The sequence below is a fragment of the Ochotona princeps genome, chromosome 2 (genome assembly GCF_030435755.1).
Source record: "Ochotona princeps isolate mOchPri1 chromosome 2, mOchPri1.hap1, whole genome shotgun sequence".
NCBI lineage: Eukaryota > Metazoa > Chordata > Mammalia > Lagomorpha > Ochotonidae > Ochotona > Ochotona princeps.
The window spans coordinates 102358665-102380043 of NC_080833.1; the positions used below are offsets into that span (position 1 = coordinate 102358665).

General features: G+C 42.7%; 1 protein-coding gene and 1 non-coding gene across 4 annotated transcripts in view; both read right to left on the reverse strand.

The window, feature by feature from the left end:
* The window catches only part of PDE4DIP (phosphodiesterase 4D interacting protein), a 241637-nt gene that overhangs the window by 108119 nt on the left and 112139 nt on the right, over positions 1–21379 (reverse strand). For all 3 annotated transcript variants that reach the window (XM_058660126.1, XM_058660134.1, XM_058660135.1), the window contains 3 exons: positions 5087–5163; positions 1904–2027; positions 1531–1706 (listed from right to left, as the gene is read on the reverse strand). In XM_058660126.1, coding sequence (XP_058516109.1) covers positions 1531–1706; positions 1904–2027; positions 5087–5163 — 377 coding nt within the window. The remainder of the gene's footprint in view (positions 1–1530; positions 1707–1903; positions 2028–5086; positions 5164–21379) is intronic.
* On the reverse strand, positions 19873–19980 carry LOC118758665 (U6 spliceosomal RNA). Its single transcript, XR_004995766.2, has one exon. It is a non-coding gene; the product is annotated as a U6 spliceosomal RNA (small nuclear RNA).

Genomic DNA, 21379 nt, shown 5'->3' on the forward strand with positions numbered 1-21379 from the left:
TTTGATCCTTGGTCTCTATGGATGATCCATTCCCTTCCTCTCCAAAGTTATTCAAGATCATCTGCTATCAGCTGCTTCAACTTGCTGATTAGGTGTGCAGGCATTTCTTCCCTGAGGTTTCACATTCGTTTTTAGGTTAATGAGTGTTTATTATGATACACATATGAGAAAAGCATCTTGGGGGATCAAGGAAAATGGGAGCACAAAAACACCACACTGAGACTTGGGGCAATAACAGACATGTTTATAACGCAGAACAACAATGCAGAAACTTAGTTCTGCTTTAAAGAATCTTGAGGGAAGTGACCTTGATGCCTTAGTTAGGAATGAAAGATGAATAGAGGTTCACCAGAGGAACAGCACTGTGGTACAGCCACTTCAGCTGCCTCTTGCGAGAACAGTATTCCATATGGTAGTGCCAATTTGAATCCTGGCTATTCTTTTCTGATTCAGCTCCCCACTAAATGTACCTGGAAAAGCAGTAGAAGACAGCTCAAGTACCCAGGCCCCATGTGCCCACATGGGAGACCAGGATGAAGTTCTGGGTTCTTGGCGTCAGTATGGCCAACCACCAGTCAATGTAGTCATTTGGGGGAGAGAACTAGTAGATGAAAGATCTTTATTTTTCTGTCTTTTCCCCTCTTTATTGCTCTGTCTTTTAAATAAAATAAACACATCTTTAAAATAAAACAAACAGGAGTTGGCCAGATAGAAAAAAAATAAACCATGGTGAATGTTTCCCATAGAAGAAAAACCATGAGCACAATTCCAGAGATGTACTGTAGCTTCCTGTGAGGGATCCAGAATTTGTACTCCAGCATGCCTAAAACTATGCTATAGAACTCTCCTGAGTGCCAGTGTCTTTACTCATAAAGTACAGTAATCCCCACCTGCTGTCTGGGTACATTCTTGCTGTGTTCTCAGGGACAGAAGGAACAAAATAGTGTTTGGGGGTCTCTTTAAAAAAAGCACACGTCAGGAAGATGTGTACCTACCCAAAAGTCACACCCCTTAATCCTAGCTCTTAGGGATTAGGAGTTCAACAACTGAATTTTTGAAAGACACCAGCGTTCCTGAACATAGTGGGTGTCTTGCTCTTTTAGTTTGGGAAAAGTGACCATTGCATATGTCTCCAGGACAGCCCATATAATTACAGAACTCACTAAAATCATGTAATATATTTATTGGTCATACGAACTATCTCTTTCATTTCTGTAATTTTAGTGCTTAATCTTATGTCTGGCACATTATAGAGAGTGCTTAATGGTGATTTTCTGAATACATGAATCCATAGCTTTCACTTGCCACCACTGACTACTCCATTATTCTACTTATAACTTACTAGGTTCTTGATTGCCAAAAAGTGAGTTTTCTTACTAAAAAGAAATTCTATTACTCTGAAATTTGTGGACTATGGGGTTATAAAGTCATAGAAATGGAGAAGATTCCACTTTCAGCTCTTAAAAGGGATTAACGTGGCCAATGTATGCTCTTGTAGCTCAGACCAAAGGTACACACAAAGGCACCTACTTGTCCCTCTCGGCCAGGGCCTCGGTGTGTTGGTCAGATGTGAGCTTGTCTGCTTGCACATCCTCCATGTCCTTGGTGACTCCCTTCAGTTTCTCTGAAAGCTCCAGGTTACACTCTTTCTCTGCTTCCACCAGAGCAGCCATCCGTGCAGCTTCATCCTTTGCTATCCTGGATTCCTGCAGGAAACAAAACAAAACAAAAGAAAACCTGAGAGGGTACAATGTCCCTGCCTACATTATCAGCACAAAGACACAGGGCATCTGCTGCGTTTGGGAAGGAAAGTAGAGGCGCAAAGGATGACTGCCAGAAGGCAGAGTAGTAAGGAAACAGATGAAAGAACACCTCGAGCCCAAGCCGTGGAGACGCCACCCACCTCCTGCAGAAGTTGGATCTTGTTCTCCAGGAGCTCATACGCACGCTCCATCTCCTGCTGCCGCTCCTCATACTGGCGCCGGAGCTCAGCTTCACTGTGCTTGTTGAGATTCTCCACTTCGGCCCTGAAATCACAGAGCGTCAGCCCGTTAGCACCAGACACAGAATTTAGACAGTGTTCCTGTAATTCAGAACCACACTACAGAGAAAACTTCAGGATTTTTTCCTCAACAATATCTATGGAACTGCTCTTTCCAACCTTTTCCTGCCATCTTTAAGGAACCCTGAATTTTTGGTGGCTTGTTAAGCAGGATGTAATTATTGGCTCCCTCGAGGCTTCTGTATTGCTGTATCTTCAGGATAAGGAACTTGCATTCAGAAAGCAGAAAGGCATCAAATGGTTCGGGACTCAGCATTTCCATCCGCTATCATCTGCCCTGGATCCTCCCATGGAGACTGCTTCCCCAACATGCTTTACGTGTTCCTTTCCGTCAGGCTGCAGGACAGGAAATCAACATGGACAATCACAGACATGCCATCCTTCCCTACCACCAACAGCACACGGGGCACTGTTTTCATTCTCAGCCACTTCTCCAGAGTTCTCTCTGGATTTCCCAAGGTCCCATAGAGAGAGCAGACATTTAATCTGGGGATACTTGGGTTTTGGCAGAGCTTGGCTTCTCTGATATCCGTAGGAATGAATGTTCTGGCCTAGCACACCCAGGGTAAGGTATCACCGGTTTATTTATAGCAAACAACAACTGCCCTTGGATGTCTGAGGATTAAACATTGGGGGGTGGTATCAGGTGCTCAATGATTTTTTTTTTTTAAATTGCATTCATCACTCTCAAAGTGAGCTGATTTTCTTTCTTTTTTTTTTTTTTTTAAGATTTATTCATTTTATTACAGCCAGATATACACAGAGGAGGGGAGGAGAGACAGAGAGGAAGATCTTCCGTCCGATGATTCACTCCCCAGGCGAGCTGCAACGGGCCGATCCGCGCCAATCCGAAGCCGGGAACCCGGAACCTCCTCCGGGTCTCCCACGCGGGTGCAGTGTCCCAATGCATTGGGCCGTCCTCGACTGCTTTCCCAGGCCACAAGCAGGGAGCTGGATGGGAAGTGGAGCCGCCGGGATCAGAACCAGCGCCCACATGGGATCCCGGGGCTTTCAAGGCGAGGACTTTAGCTGCTAGGCCACGCCGCCGGGCCCGCTGAATGATTTTAATTCTGGTTTGATTTTATTTCTGTTCCATGACATTTATTGAGAACTACAAGCCATCTTTTCGATCAGGACAGAGAATGATATTAAACCTTATAGACTCATCCAGCACTAAGCTCAGTGGTCCTTTATTATTTGGTGCAGGAGGTTGTGTCTGTAGAGAAGAAATGGAGCCTTTTCTGGAGTTTGGTGCTGGGTATTCTGTTTTCACTGGCTTATCATCCTAAATATGAAGAAATACTGTAGACAGAATAACTGTCAGGTCACATTGAATGACTATTCATCTCAAGATATTGAACATTTTTGGGGCCTGCATGGTGGTTGTGGCACAATAGGCTAACCCTACCCCGTGCGGCACGGGCATCCCATTTGAGCACTGATTTGTGTCCCACCTGCTCCACTTCTCATCCAGTGTTCTGCTTATGGCCTGGGAAAGCAGTGGAGAATCACTCAAATCCTTGAGACTTGCACCCAAATACAAAACATGGAAAAAGATCCTGGTTCCCAGCTTTGGATCAGTTCAGCTCTGGCTGTTGTGGATATTTGAGAGTAAACCAATGAATGAAAGGCCTTCTTGCTCGATCTCATCTTCTCTGTCTGTAAAAATCTGCCTTTCAGATAAAAATGTTTTAAAAGATACTAAAAAGTTTTAATAATATTTATCATCTAAAACTAGCTTATAAATACACCTCTACCTTACATACTAGGTTTTTAAGCTTTGCCTATACTTATCATATCACGTTACATTTAAATAACAGAAAACTAAATTTGTAACTTGTACTAAGGGGTTATTCTACTGTGGTAAAGGGGAAAATGGCAGAAGAAGATGGGGATAGAGATGGCGGGGAAGAGGGATGAAGCCCTATACCTATAAAACTATGGTGGAAAACAACAAATATTAATAATATAAATTAACAATATATACATATACATAAATAGTCTGATGTAAGCAATGTTAGAGAGTTTGGTGAGGTCCTCCAGTTTTTTTTCTTTTTTCCCTTGCAGAACTAAGCAAGCAGTGTTCACAGAAAGGACTCTCCATCCAAAGAGGCGTACACCACAAGCCTCACTCAGCCCTTTTCCTCCACATCCAACCTGTCAAAGACATCCCATGACCATACAGAGATGACTCATCCCTTTACATATTTGCCTTGTCGTTCACAGGATGATTATCCTGAAGCCTCTTTAGTTGTTGCCCTTTGGACTCGTTTTTCCCCATTACAAGTAATGATGAAGTAAACATCCTTATCTATTGATCCTCTTACACTAGTCTTTGCATTTACAAGGAACAGAGTCCTTCTAAGGACCATCTGATCAAGCACATGCTTCTCTCGGCAAGTAAAAAGACATGCTGGGACTGGCACGATAGCGTAGTGGTTAAAGTCCTCGCCTTGAATGCACCGGGATACCATATGGGGGCCGGTTCTAATCCCTGCAGTCCCACTTCCCATCCAGCTCCCTGATTGTGCCCTGGGAAAGCAGTCGAAGATGGCCCAGGGCCTTGGGACTCTGCACCTATGTGGAAGACAAGGAAGAAGCTCCTGGCTTCCGTCTTCGGATTGGCTTAGCTCCAGCCATTGCAGCTGCTTGGGGAGTGAATCATCAGACAGAAGATCTTCCTCTCTGTCTCTCCTCCTCTCTGTATATCTGCCTTCCCAATAAAAAATTAATAAACCTTAGAAAAAGAACACATGCTAAAAGTGTCATAATTTACACTCTGACCAGTTTATCATTTTAGGTCTAGTGGATTATCAATCTGTTTTAAGGTCTTTCTGACTTAGTACTAGAAAACTCTAAGGAAAGAACACATAGGAAAACCTACTGTTTGGGTCACTGAATTGGAAATAGCATTCACACATGAGAAGCAAAACTAAGGATTTTAGTTGCACACGTGTTGCTCTGAGATTGGTGAGCCAGGCTCTGGGACACATTAGTGCTCCTCTAGTTCAGACTGCAACTCACCATGTTTTATCCAGATGCTGCTTCTTGTCCTGGAGTTCTCGCTTCAGACTCTCCACTTCAACCTTCAGCTCGATGTTCTGAAAACCACAAAGCCATTAACCATGAGAGGCTGCCTGAAACCCCTTATCCAGGACTCAAGTTTGAGCTTCACTTTGCAGCTTTGTGTATCATCTCAGCCTCCTTCTGGTGTGAATGTGGGTTCCCCAGGCAGCAGCCCAAGGAAGGACGAAAACACTGTCAGCCTCAGAACTCCCCTCAGCTCCTTACCCATCCTCCCAACTCCATCTTCACTGCCCTGGATGGTGAGCACTGCCCACACCTATTTGCTCTCAGAGGCACAGAACAACACAGTGTGTATTACAACAAGCTTTTCTTAAAAGTATGAGTCTTTTTTCTTAAACCAAATGCCGGATCAGCACATAGAATTATATTTCTAATGTACCAGAGAATGTCATTATTTAAAGAAATTACATTGTGAATGTTCCTGAAAATGTTCTGCGTTTACCATAAAATGGGATTTTCATAAGTTGGGTTTAATAATGGGAGAGGGCACTCTGTAAATCTATGCAGGAAACCCAAATGAACAGGAGCAAGATGTGGCAGACAGAAAAGGTGATAAAAATATCCCAAGTGAAGTAACACACAAAATAAAGGATGTGTACAACATGTCTAGTTTGAATTAAGTGAAATGTGTGGTGAGGAACAAATCGGAAAAATAGTTTTCAGCATGTGTGAAAGATTGAAGAGCAACAGGAGCAGTCGAGGCGTCATGCAAGACTTCAGGTGCAACGCCGCCATGGTCAGGTCTGTGTTGAGGAAGAAACTTATGGCAGATGTGAAGAAGTTAGGGAGCACTCTGCCAAAACAGGGATGGGGACTGAGCAACCAAAGAGGTGCAGGGAGAAACACTCTGAAGACCATTCGAGGCTGACTCGCGAGCTCTGCGTTAGAGGAAGAGCAAAGCCCCCCCCCCCCCCCCCGTGCATCCTGACCTGTGGATGGTGATGTGCCTACTATCAGAACAGAAAGAGAGCCATGGCTGTGAGGATACCCTAGAAAGAGTGCCCGAGAACAACTAAGCCTTTCCTTTGCTTAGAGCCTGGACACAGAGATGAATTAGTCCCTTTCTTGATGAAGTCTTTAACACAATGTTAAGCAGAACAAACATTATTAATTGAAGAAGTAAAGAAGTCATACATTAGAGGTTGACAAAGTGACTGAAAGAGCCTGAAGCATGGAAAGGTGTATGGGGAGACTGGGACAGGAGGAAGGATTCGCTCCACTATCATCGTGTGGCAGCCATGTTTCTGGGAGTCCAAGGCCAGATACCACACCTGCCTTATCAGCAAAGGTATTTCAAGTGTGATTTCTTGTGCACAGCAGAGGCAGCAGCAAGAATAATACATGGGGAAAACAGAGATGCTGTTTTGGCATTTAAGAGTTTCTCAGAATTAGCGGCCAGCACAATGGCTCAGCTGGCTAATCTTCCACCTGCAAGTGCCAGCATCCCATTTCGGGGGCCGGTTCTGGTTCAAATCCCACCTGCTCCACTTCTGATCCAGCTCCCTGCTTATGGCCTGGGAGAGCAGCAGAGGATGGTTCAAGGCTGTGGGCCCCGGTACCCATGTGGGAAACCTGGAAGAAGCTCCTGATGATTGTGGCTTAGCATAGAATATAGATTGATGTCAGGTAAGCTTGGACTATCTCAGTTTCTTTAATAACATGGAGATAACTGTACTTTCCTCATTCATAGACTTGCCTTAGATGATTGTCAAGTAAAAATAATTAATAGATCTTAAGGAATTAGGACGGTATCTAGAACACAAAAGCAATGATTATTACAGATTAAATTAACATGTTAGTATAATTTGTAATTATCAATAGCAGCAGCATTGTCACCTGGGGACAGCAGTTTGTTTTCCATGGGACCATGATATTTCAAAGTGATTCAGTACTCAGGAAAAAATGTTGAGAAACAGCACTACTAAGTTGATCATTATTTCTCCACCAACTGACTCACTTGTATGATCTTGAGTAAAATCATGTTACAGCTTCTTCACCTGGAGAGCAACAAAAACTAAAAAGTGGCTCAACTCTCATCTGAAAAAACATATACTTTATAATTATAAAGTGATATTCCCTGTCGTTGGCTAAATTATTAAATCAGAAAAGTCCAGAATCTTGCTAAGTTACCTCAAATAAGTCAAATGCTGGAGCACATAAAAAAAAAAAAAAAAAGCTCATGTTGGAAATCATGTGATGTTTCAAATGACTGGAGTTACATAAATGTGTGTGGCTAATTTTCAATCCCAGGCAAGAGGACAATCAGAAAGAGAAGAACGACTTCTCTAGGCTTTAGCATCATGTCTATTCAAACAGGCAGTAGGTCTATGAATCTCACACAAACCTGCTAAAATAGCTTTCATGGAACACACTGAACCTATACTGGCCATAAACTAACAAAAGCTCCCAGAGAAGTCCCTTACTGCCATTTCTGCATAGAGGAGGCATTGTGAAACAAGAAGAGCCCCAGAAAGGGTGAGATTCAAGTGTGGCTAGACACTTACCTGCTACAGAGCCTTAGACAGCTTATTTAGTCAGGGCCTTAGTTTTCTCACAGGAATAGTGCAGTTACTTATTATTATTATTATGAAGTAAATCATAACTGAGATATTATGTACAATATACCCAGAACTGTATGAACAGTTATTTGACAGCTTTGGTTCAGTATACCTTCATGCCTAGTCTAGTCAGTACCAGAGACCTCAATTCCACTGGAAGAAAACATTGAACAAGCAGAAAAATGAAAGACATAAGTGATGTAGATTCCATATATTCTAAACCCCAGATAAGAAAATGAAGTCAATACTTGGATTATTACAGCCAAAAATTCACAGTTTTGAAGATCTTATCCAATACCTATTCCTCATTTTAAAGATAAGGAAGTTAAAGCGATTCCTTTAAGGTAAAAGCAATGACTCAAACCAGCACTTCGGCATTCCACCAGAGAGGCTGGATCAGGAAGCTCTGGCCACTTTTATATGACTTAGTAGAATATGTTAAGTTAGAGAATTAGAGAACATGCTACACGACATTGGTTTGTTTCTTTTTTTTTAATATATGCTGCCCATAAGGATAATGTTCAAATCCTCAAAAATAAGGTAAGGGCCTACCCTCTTGCAAAGTTTCTATCTCATCCATCAAGGCATCTGTAACAGTACCATCTCATGTGGTTACTAAGGGAATTAAAGGCATAAAAGGCATGTTACATGGCACATGCAGTAAGCTACCATTTCATAGCTACTATGGATTATAAAAACAGAGACGTGTCCTCTCTGTCTAGGATGGCTGAAGTTCTCAGACACAACGACACAGGAATGTTAAAAAGTAAAACCTATCACTTGCAATACTAGTATCCCACAATTGAGCATCGGTTTGAAACCAGGCTGCTCTGCTTCTGATCCAACTCCCCACTAACAAACCTGGTGACACAGCACAAGACTGCCAGGTTCAGACCTCTGCCACCAGATGGAGTTCTGGCTCCTGGCTTTGCTCTGGCCAAGTCCTGGCTATTGCAGCCATTTAGGGAATACACCAACAGATGGAAGATTTTTTTCTCGCTCTCTTTCTTTCCCTCCCTCTCTGCTTTTTAAACAATTAAACGTTTTTCTTTTAAAAAAAAAAGTAATATTATGTAATAAAAAGGAAAAAATTATCACACTACAAGTGGAATATCTTAGATATCTACACAAATATGTATCCTTTCTGAGCATACTTTGCTTAATCTTTTTGAGGTAAATAGGAAAGAGAAGCAAAAAAGAAGGAAAGAGTTTAAAAAGGACAAGCAAAAGAAGTAAAATGCCTTCTCTGAGTTCTAGTATTGTATCTGTTCACACAGGCAATGAGGTTTACGAGTCTCGAATAGAGCTGCTAAATAGCTTCATCTCCCGAAGATTAGATCCTACATCCATGATTAGTTAATTCGGTAAGTTGGTCATGGTACACAATCTAACCACAGGGAAATTCAAGTGCAAAGTAGTTTACAGCATCAAAGACAGTGGCGCTTGGAAGCAGCATGTCTTCTTTTCCATATGTCCCCAGAGGAATATTCAGCCAACTAACTAGAAAAAGTTCAATGATGAAAATGAAATTAAACTCTCGTAATACCTTGAAGCGAAAACAGGACCAACAATGAATAATGAGATTAACCACATTTAATTAGCCTCTCTGGCAGCTTGTTTTGATTCCGGAAACACAAACAGAATCTTAATAGCAATTCATGGTCAACACAGGACTACACAGAAATGATTGCCAGGCAAGCATTAGTGCAAAGATGAATACAGGATGGTTCAAAGGAGCCAGCAGAAATCAATGACTTGACTTCTTTCCAAGGCTACATGTTTAACTCCACAGACTATCTACTCAGATAGTCCAGTGTGCCTATCTCTTTTGAAAATAAGAAGATTTACAACATGTTGCTCCAATTGAATCCTATAAAAGAAAACGGGGACAGGCATTTGGCCTAGTGATTCAGACACCACCTAGAACACTCACATCTCCAGTCAGAGGGCATGGGTTAGAGACCTCCAGCTAGGCTCCTGACTCCAGTTTCTAATGGGGCCATTTGGAGGCAACAGGTGATGGTTCATGTTGTTGGTTCCTTGCCACCTCTGTGGGAGACCAGGATTGAGTTCCTGGCTCCTTGATTCAGCCTTAGTCCCTGCTATTTGCAGACATTTGAAGAGTGAACTAGTTAGTAGGAATTCTGTCTCTCAAATAAAAATAGTAAATATTTTTGAAAGAAGATATATATGGCTTCTTTGAGACAGGATAGAAACAGGATTCATGAACTCAAGTCCCTCCTGCCTGACACCTATTCATCTCCTGACTTGACTACATATCCATCTCCAGCTCCAAAGCAACCCAGAGCAAGGGGAGTCTGTACTCTTAGACCTAATAGGGTTTCCTCATGTTGCATGCATCCCCAGGACAACCCAGAATAAAAGGGAAAGAGAGAGAGATACTATCATTCCCTGGTTCACTCTGCAAATGACTGCAACAGCTGGAACTGAGACAGTCGGAAGCCAGATGTCAGCAGGTGCCCAAGGACGTAGGCCATCTTCTACTACCTTTCCAGGTCATAAGCAAAGTGCTGGATGGGAAGTGGAACAGCCAGGACATGAACTGGTGCCCACGTGGGATGCCAGTATCATGGCCATCAGCTTTTGACACCGTTGCACCAGGCCCCAATTTTTTTTTTTAAAGATTTATTCATTTTATTACAGCTAGATATACACAGAGGAAGAGAGACAGAGAGGAAGATCTTCCATCCAATGATTCACTCCCCAAGTGAGCCGCAACGGGCCGGTGCGCGCCGATCCGATGCCGGGAACCCGGAACCTCCTCCGGGTCTCCCACGCAGGTGCAGTGTCCCAATGCATTGGGCCATCCTCGACTGCTTTCCCAGGCCACAAGCAGGGAGCTGGATGGGAAGTGGAGCTGCCGGGATTAGAACCGGTGCCCATATGGGATCCCAGGGCTTTCAAGGCGAGGACTTTAGCTGCTAGGCCACGCCGCCGGGCCCACCAGGCCCCAATTTTTAAAACTCTTAATCCACATATTTCAGTCATTTCATTATTTGATGCTAATTAGTACCCATTATGAAAATCAGGTCAGTTTGCACATTGTCTTCCACATAATACTATCTTTCCACAAGATGTTTCTACGAGTGGGGAAGGGAAAGTTGACATTAAAAGAGTGTAGCCGGGGAATATTAAGTCTCTGACTGGCACACCACCAGTCCTCCAAACATAGCAACATTCTTAGTCTTCAAAGGGACTTAGAAAATACTATGGAGAAGCATAAGGATGTCTAACACTCTGCATGCTTGCAATCCATTTGAGGAGATAAGAGCAAAATTCCAAGGTATGGATTGCTGGGGAGAGAGTTCCTGACAGAAGATGTCAGGAGAGTGAAACTAGCCAGGAATACTCGTTATGAAGCTTCTGCCTCTTGGTTTTATGAGAACGGAACAGGAACTTCAGGATAGGTAGACATAGATTCAAATGCCTTTGTCCCACTTCTCAGTTTGGGACTTTCCTTATGTAAATTACCTAATCTCTGAGAACCAGATTTCCCCATATATTGAGATTTTAAAATATTACCTTGAAGACTGTAGTGAGAGACAAAATGAACCTATAAACAAAGTGTGAAGCTATAAGCTATAACCAAAGCACCCTAAGCAAATAGCTAGATCAGAAGTGAAGCAGCAGGCTTAGCACAATGACTCATCTGGCTAATCTTCCCCCGTTAATGCAGCAGGATCATATATGGGCACCAGTTCGTGTCCCAGCTGCTCCACTTCCCATCCAGCTCCTGCTTGTGGCCTGGAAAAGCAGCAGCGTGTGGCCCAAAGCCTTGGAACCTTGCGCCTGTGTGAAAGATTTGGAAGAAGCTCCTGGCTCCTGGCTTTAGATTGACTCAGCTCCATTGTTACAGCCACTTGAGGAATGAATCAGTGGATAGAAGATCTTTGTCTGTCTCTCCTTTCTCTATAAATCTGTCTTTCCAATAACTATAAGTAACTCTTTGAAAAAAAAAGAAGCAGCCAAAACTCAAACCAGGACCCACTGGAGGATTAGCCTTTGTGCCACTATATCGACCCTGCTGCTTCTTTTCTGAACCAGCTTCCTGTTACTGCACCTGGGAAGGCAGTAGATAATGGCCAATGTGCCTGGGCTCCTGCCAACTGCATGGGATATCAACATAGAGTTCTAGGCTTCTGACTTCAATCTGGTGCAGCTTTGGCCTCGGTGGCTACTTGGGGAATGAAACAGAAGATTGATAGATAGAAGATTGATTCTCTTTCTTTTGCCCTCTCTCTCCCTGCAACTGCCTTTCAAGTAAACAGATAAATCCTTTTTTAAAAAATGAAGAAACTAACAAGTTACAGATGACAACAGGCAGAAGAGGGAATAATGATGTTGAATACAGGAGAAGGGAATAGAATAATACTGTGAGACTATGTTAAAAACTTTTTAAAATTTATTCATTTATTTCTTTTATTTTTATTTTTTAAGGTCAGATATACATAGAGGAGGAGAGACAGACAGAAAGGTCTTCTGTCTGTTGATTCACTCCCCAAGTGACCACAATAGCCAGAGCTGAATCAATCCGAAGCCTGGAGCCAGGAGCTTCTTCCTTGTCTCCCACATGCTGGTGCAGGGTCCCAAGGCTTTGGGCCATCCTGAACTGCTTTCTCACGTCACAAACAGGGAGCTGGATGGGAAGTGGACCGCCAGAATTACAGCTGGCGCCCATATGGGATCCTGGCATGTGCAAGGCGAAGACTTTAGCTGCTAGGCTACCGCGCCGAACTCAATTTATTTAGTTTTATTGGAAAGGCAGATTCACAGAGAAAAGAAGAAACAGAGAGAAGGATCTCCTGTCTGCTGGTTCACTCCCCAAGTGACTTTAACGGCCAAAGCTGAGCCACTCTGAAACTAGGAGCCAAGAGCCTCTTTCAGGTCTCCCACATGGGTGCAGGGTCCCAAAACATTAGGCCATCCTCAACTGCTTTCCCAGGTCACAAGCAGGGAGCTGGATAAGAAATGGAGCAGCCAGGACAGGAACCTGCACCCATATGGAATTCTGATATTTGAAGGGGGATGATTTGCCAACTGAGTCATTGCACCAGGCCCTTCTGAAGCCTTTCAAAGATATTTTCAGTTCTAAAGTTAAAATATTCTCTAAGAGATATATTATTAAATCATTGAAGATAAAAGGTTGCTAAAATTGAGGTTTAACAAGGAGAAATTATTAGCTCCAAGGCAACTCTGAGTCACTAGGCATTCTGAAAACAGTGAAGGACTGCAGACTCCCTTCCTCCCCATCTCTCCCTCTCTGCTGGGCTCAAGGTGTTATGCCTGAGCACTGAGCAGAAACTCAGAGATACTGATCAAGGTTTCCGGGTTTTAAAGAAGACATGTTAGAAAATCAAGTGTGAACTAACTATTAGATGGCCTGAACAGGCCATTTTTAAGCTCTTTGGTCATCATGGTAGCATTGTGGTTGTATTTACAAAGACTAGGAGTGGTGGGGAACATGCAGCCCATGGAGGATGAAAGGCTTGCAAAATCTTTTTTTTTTTTTCTGGCCACCACATCTATCAAAGCCAGGACTCAAACTTTAATAAGTCTATAGGAGGCAAATTTTTAAGTGGAGAGCATTTTTTAAAGATTTATTTATTTTTATTTGAAAGGTAGATTTACAAAGAAATATATAGAGGAGGTCTTCCTTCTGCTCATTCCTTCTCAAGTGGCCACAATGGCAAGAGCTGAGCTGCTCTGAAGCCATGAGCCTCTTCTTGATCTCTCACGTGAGTGCAGGGTTCCAAGAACTTGGGTCGTCCTCTTCTGCTTTCCCATCTAACAAGCAGAGCTGGATCAGAAGTAGAGTCGCTGGGACACAAACCAGTGCCCATATGGCATGCTGGCACCACAGGGTGAAGGATTAACCCCTGAGCCACAACATCAGCCCCTAAACTGATAACTTGATGTAACCACAAAAGAGGTTATAAATATCCAAAAGGCCCTTAGCAGGAGAAAAAAAAGCCACCGCCGCTGCTAGGGCTGTGTTCTGAAGTCTCTGAAGATGCGGCATGTGCTCGCAGTGGAAGGACCGGAGCACAGTGCAGGCTAACTGATGACAGCAGCATGCTGGGAACTGCTAATGCTGAGGACGTGGGTTTCTGGACATGGGACAGGTATGTGGGAGGAACTCTTCTAGATCTTTGTGTACACTTGAAAATGTTCATAATGAGAAGTCGAAAGGAGCTACATTACCACAAAAAGGTAAAAGTACATATCATTTCTTAATCCTTTTCATCTTCATTTCTGGAATTACCTAAACTAAGGCTGCAAATGGCAAAGAACTTCTGGCTCCCTGTGGTGGCTTCTTTCAGCCAGTGCAGTTAGTAAAGCAGTAAAGATCACCTCCCCTAACAGAGGGCCACAGGTGAGAGAGCTGCCTCCCATCTCAGGGGATGCAGAACACAACCTCCCTGGCACAGGAGGAAAGGAGAGATGCAGAAATCAAGTACACACAGAATGAGTTTACAGAGGAACACTCGACTTCTTTAACTGGGCAGACTGAATTAATAAGAGCCCCTCTCATTTTACCCCTTACTGATTTATCTCTCACGCCACCTCACTACGCACATCCTCTCCCTTTGACCTCTCTGGGCTTGAACTGACCCTTCCGACCTGACACAGGATCACAATGACATGTGTCATTACCAGGAGCTCTTTTTCTTCCCCTGACAATCACGGTTCAGAGGGATGGTAACTCACAGTGAGATCCTCCTTCAGTGGTACCTGCTTCCTCCAAGCACAAGGGCTTTTGATGACTGAGAAACTAACCAAGCAAGTGTCCTTGATGGCCATTATGGCTTTACCTGGACTGCTCCCAGCCTGTGGTGTCATCACTCTTTCTAAACCTGTTCTTCAGCAAGGTTTAGCCCCACCATGTGCCCCTCAAGGAAACTCCCCTGACCCCTACTCAGAAACAGCCATTCCTTTCTTTTTACTCCAACTACAGTGCAATTTAAGAGCCATGCTGAGACTCTTCGCAAATAAGAAGGGGCATTAGCATAATTATTTCCAGGGTAATAAGCAAAAAGCAGGACCATTCTGGGGAAAGCAGGACTCATGGTCCTCCCATGTCTGTCTCTAGCCCAGCACTCACTGAATCTTGCCTGCATTCATTATGTGACTATCTGGTTTCCCCTCTAGCCTTTAGTGTCTAGAAAAGTACTTTGCCTGCAATAGCTCTCAATATAAGTTTACGATGTAAAAATGATCATTTGTCCTAAGTTTGGGGCTTAAGTCTCTATCTTGCATTTCACTTCACAGTCCTGCATTCACGTGTGGCAGTTTCAACTAATAAGCAAGCTCTTTAAACACAAAGGCCACGCCTTAGCTTCAGTTGCAGCCCTCACAGTCCACTGCTGGACTGGCACCAGGTCTGAAAGAAACAAAAAGGGAAAGAAATTCTGACAGCACAGAAGCATATATTCACTGATTAAAAACCGGCAAACCAAGTATTTATTGGAGAAGAAAGGTTGCCAAAACCAGTATTTTTCTTGGCATGAAGTCCTTGACCTCGATGGCTGCTGAGTGTAAGAAGAGATAAGTTAGGGTCAGTGAGTGCAGAAAATCGACACTGTCCCTTTGTAAGACTGTAAGAAACCAGCCAGAAAGCAGTTGGCCCTCCACAACAGAGTCTTTATATGGGACCAAAAAATAAGGTTGAACTCCACTCTAATCAGGTCTGTAAATGCAAGAAATTCAAAAACAAGTGGTGCAGCAGGAAGAAGAGTCCTAAAGTCTTGCGACGGCTTCCTCCCAAGGTTCCTAATATTCATGCAAAGTGAAAGGCAACAGGGTGCATTTTTCAGTTTCTGCCTTCTGAAATGGTATCTCTTCTAGGGAAGCATAGTTCATAAGCGCTTTTTGCATGCAGAATGATTTTCTTTTCCAGAATTCTCTGATACCGTTGGAGCAAGGCCATAGCTCTATTGAATAGGGTTAAGCCTAAGTATTTTCATAGGGATCCTATCTGTACTGGCTATGAGACAAGAAGCTGCTCCATGCATGAGCCCTAGAAATGTATTTTTGTAGCTTCCAAGCAAGTTCTTTTGTAGATGAAGTTACTTTCCATGCACTAAGTTCCAGAGCAGAAACAGAACTGTGTTGTCTCTAGAGACCTGGCTCTGTCTTTGACTAGCCATGTGACCTGGGACTAGTCACCCCCAGAGCTTTACATATCTGCGCAGCCAATTAACATGAACACAATCCCTCTCTTCTGCCCATAAGAACTGTACTGCTGTTTGCATTACACATCTTCCACACTCCTGTGAGACATCTTGCCAGGTGTATTCAAATGCAAAACATTAGGTTTTAGATTTCACCGTGGAGTAAAGGAAAGGCTTGATTCAGAGGTGCAATTCCTCCCTGTCTTTCTATAGGATGTATGTTCACTGTCTTTTGCTAACGCAATTAGGCTTTAGGTTAGGCACATAAGTGGCCCTGACATGTCACGAGTGCCCTTCATCGCCAGGGAGAGGTTAGCAGGGCAGTGTCCTCAACCTCAGTAACCAGAAGAATGTACAAGGCCAGGGCACTCTCCTGCCAGAGACTGCCCTAGTGGCTAGTTCCTTAAATAGATGGGTAAAGAGCAAGTGGAAAATGTTCAGCTTAAACAATGCAAGGATCCACATCCCAATGGCAGAATTTCTCCGTTCAGGTCACTGTTTCAAGTCCATCCTATGGCAGGCTTTGACAGGGACCTGAAAACAAAACCATTCCTTTCCCTTCCTGGTCTACCTGGACTGAAACGAATACACATATCGACTTCTGACTGCAGATGGGATCTAAGGAGATTAGGTGTTTGGACAGCTGTTGTGTGTGTTCAGAGAGACAGACAAAGAGTTCAATGGGTGGAAGACAGCTGATTTGTAAGATGGTAATATTTGGTTGTGATTTTATTCATCAAATATCTAATGAGCATCTACTTTATATTTGCAGGACATTCTAACAGGTATTACAAACAGCAAAACACACAATCACAGTCCTCAGAATTTACATCCTGTGGGGGTGGGTAATTAAAAAATTGTTTATTATAGAATGTAATAAGCAGAGAGTGGTGTGGGAATGTGCTCAGGTGGCAGATATAAATAGCAACAGACACACACATCAACACAGATCTGCTGTGTAATTCCTGGATTTAGTTACCAAAGAAACACTCATAGACCCAAGTCAAGACAGACCATCCCTTGATCTGCTCTTCCTCAGAGCCCCAGACTTAGGGAACAGGTATATTAAAGGAAATCTGAAACTTTTAGCACTGCCAAAAGAAAATAAAGAATCCAGTACTTAGAGCTGCAGGATACGGAACAATGTAAAGTGCGGACCTTACAACTCAATTGGCCTGGGTTCAAACACCAGCTCTCTCACATTCTTAAGCTGGACCATGTGGAAATGCAGGGGCTCAACTATTTTTATAGTTTCACATAATTCATTCTCTGTGTTTTACAGGTAAATAACTTTAACCTAAGTTCCAGTTCGAGGAATTTCAGGGACATTTTGGCTATTAGTTAAGAAAATACAAATGAGAATACCTAACATATAACAGATGTTCAGCCAATATTAGTTTCCTCAAGGCAGTCAGTTGCATGAATCATGAAGAGAAAGACTTAAGCCTTGAAAACACTGAGTTTGGGGACCCAAGAAAAGAGATTAAAATGAGGCTTATTTGGATTTTAATAATGGTTGTATATGTATGAGTATGTGCATGAGGGTGGGGATTACACAGGAAATCTCTAGACCTTGTGACAAATTTTGTTATAAACCCAATATTGCTCTAAAAATAAAGCCCACTTTAAAAATCAGATTTTTATTTTTTGTATTTAGACTCTGAATTCGGGTCTCCCAAGAAAGATGCTGCCTTGACGGTCACACTGACCTCTAAGTAAACCCTTCACAGTATATGACAAGTTATGCATTCCCTGTGGTGACTCTGTTAATATCCTGGTTGAGTCCCAGAAGTCTCTGTGAATAGGGCCCAACTCAGCAGGCTAGTGAGCAAACATACACAAATACCAATGATCTCAGTGGCTCTCCCCTCACCACCCCCAGGACATTCCTCAGCAGGACAAACCTCTTTCATTTGGCTGGAGCCTCTCAGTTCAAAAATAGACCTCACAAGCTTAATTTAGCAAAATGCAGGCTCCCTGCAAAAGCCAGGGTTGAGGCTGGAGCCCCTGAAATCCCTTGGACACCTTGCATGCAGACAACAACCCAGCCCCACTGAAGGAGCTGGTAGGGATGCCTGGAATGATTCTCAGCTGTTTAGGAACTGGAACTCATGGAAATCATTCCTTGCTTTCCTTGACTTCTCACATAAGGAAGCACTGGCAGAACTGGGAATTAAAGTAAAAATGTGAATTTTCCTATAGATAAACTGGAGCAGCAGAAAACCTACGGCTGGCTGAATGTTTTTAAATGATCTGTCATATCTAACATGATCTGAAATTTAGTCCCAAATTCAGTTTTCAATTCTGGATTGACACTTACTTTCATATAGTCTCCAAAAAAGGAATGAACCCACTCATTGGTATCCTGCAAAATCCAGGGCATATCTTCTTACACGCTGCTTACACAATACACCATCATCTGGCAGTCATTCCTTCCTTGGAAGCCTAGCTGTGTCCTGAAGCCAGCCTCCATGACCAAGCAACTTTTCTACAGCCTTGTTCCTACTCAGAATCTGGGCCAGCACTTACCACGAAGACCTTACAGCTGACGTAGGCATGAGCCCTATGAGGCTACTCCTGAATTGAAACTGGTCCTAACTGAAATGTACTGTAGGACCTCAAAGACTTGCTACATTCCGGATTTCACAACTCAAGAATGTACATCTCAATGATAATTTTTAAATGTATTTCATGTTGAGATGACATATACTAAATATATTATTAACATGGTTCTTTTTATCTTTTTAATGTGAACATCAGGCAATTTTCTATCACATTATGGTTTACATAATATTTCTGTTGGACAGCATTGTTTTATAATACATATCAGGAAAAAGATGTACCAGCTTCAAGTATGTTACGTGAAGACTTGTTCTGACCTGCATCACTGTTAATCCTACGGTCAAACAGCACATTAGTGTTTGGGGACATGGTAGTAGTCATCATCCATCAAAATACAGAAGTGACTCCAGCTAATTACAAATGAAATGAAACCACTGAAAGGTATGACAGGAGTCACAGCACTTCTCAAACTATGTCAGACACTAAACTGTAGGCTTATGAGGACAGGGTCTCTCCTCTGTCCTTGTACCACTGTGTTCTCCTGACTAGCCCAGTCTCCATAGACAGAAGGGTCAAATGAAGGGATGCTGTTTGAAGTAAAAACACAGCCCACGCAAAACACTATCCTCTGCTTCTTTCATCAATCAGTTTGTTCCCTCCATCCAACAGTCTATCTTGGAGAGACTGCCCAGTTTCAGGAAGAGTCAGAAATGAAATTAAGGTGCATCAAAACCAGCAGCTGATAACTTACTCCCAGAATGTCTTTGAAGATACATATTGAAGGATATGTATTACTATTGAGGGATGGTTTGCTACCTAACACTACTGAAACAACCAGAATGAAACCCTGACAGTTTTCTGCCATCACATCCATCCATCTGCCAGAATCTGGGCTCACATACTCTGTCTTTCCACTTACAGATCAGCTACTCACACTCCTATCTGATGCCAAACTTCCATAACTTCCATTCATACTGTAAGTCTCACCATGCAGAAGGTTTTCCCATCTCCCTTTCATAAATATTTCACTTACTATTGAAACTTTCTATTGATGTATGAACATACTATTATTTAGGTAGTCTTAATAAATAGATACTATTTATCTATCTTGAAATAAAAATCACCCATGGACAGGCCAGCATTGTCTCACAGCAGGTTAAGCAAGCATCCCATATAGGTGCTGGTTCATGTACCAGCTGCTCCACTTTCAATACAGTTCCCTGATAATGTGCCTGGGAAAGCAACGGAGGATTACCCAACTGCTAGGGGCACTGTCACCCACATTGGTTACCCACCCCTGGCTCCTGGCTTTGACTCAGCCCAGCCCAGACCTGTTGTGGACATTTGGAGATTGAACCAGCAAATGAAAACCCTCTCTCAGTACCTCTGTCTTTCAAATACATAATTTTAAAAAAATATGGAATGGTTCATGAATTTTGTGTGTCATCCTTGCAACAGGACCATGCTAATCTTCTCTGTATTGTTCCAATTTTAGTATATGTGCTGCCGAAGCGAGCACTTTACAAATAAATAATTTTTTAAACATTTTCTATGGGTTCCATACCCTTACCTATTTCTGTCCCATTTCTTTCCTCTGCTTTTAAATAACTCCTCAATGTAATCATTTACGCTCTTGGATTCCAACACTCCACTCTCATTTGTTTTTAAAACCACCATATTCAGGTTTCTACCTTCATTATTTCACACTATACTACTCGAAGGCCAGGCACAATGGGTCAATGGCTAAATCCTTCCCCTTGCAAGCGCTGCAATCCCATATGGGTGCCCATACATGTCCCAGCTGTTCTATTTCCCATCCAGCTCCCTGCTTGTGGCCTGGAAAAGCAGCAGGCTGACCCAGAGCCTTAGGACCCTGCGTCAGCGTGGAAGACCCAGAACAAGCTCCTGGCTTCAGATCTTCTCAGCTTCAGCTGTTGTACCCATTTGGGGAGTGAACCAGTAGATGGAGGATCTTTTCTCTTTATCTCTCTTTCTCTCTGTAAATCGATGTTCCTTTCCAATAAAAATAAACCTTTAAAAAAAATAAAAGATCACTGGCATCATTCATATCAATCATTCTGTTAAACCCAATGGTCAATTCTTGGTCATCATACTACTCAAGCTATCAGCAGCATTTCAAAAAGCTGAACCCTTCTTCCCTGATGCACTTTCTTTCTTGACTTCCCAAACCTCAGACTCTCTTGGTTTTCCTCACACTTCACTCACTTGTATTTTCTCTATCACTTCTACTGGTTTTTCCTCTTTTCTCCAAACTGTTAATGTTAACATGACCCAAGGTTTATCTTTGGTCCTTTCTCTTTCGCCTTAGTAAGTTTCATTTTAGTGACCTCATTTAGTCTCACAACTCTCAAATTGCATCCCTTCTTCCAAACTTCAGACTTGTATTCTGTACTGCTTAGATAATATTGTCACACAAAATATCTAACAAATATCTCAAACACAAAATGTCTGAAACAGAACTCCAGCTCTGCACACTTAGATTACTCCATTTGAAGCCTTCCCTCCGCAACTACAGCAACATCATCCTTTTGGATGCATAGGCCACAAACCCTGAAGACTTTTTTGATTATTTTCTTTTATTTTGCAACCTTTACCATTTCCTTCCATATCAACTGCTATTTCCTAGTATGATCACCATCATCCCTTACATGGCTTATTGCAATACTTGCAAATAGGCCTCCTCATTTCTATCTTTGTCCTTCAATAGTCAATCTGCCAGACAGGATGGTCATTTGTTAGATTATTTCTACGCTTCAAGCTCTTCAGTGGCTTCCCATGTCACTTACAGTAAACACTGAAGAGTCTAAGATTATACAAAACCTACCAGATCTTCACCAGCCCCTTCACTAGGGCCTCCTCTCCCAGGAATCTCACTCTTCCCTATGCCGTCTGTAGTC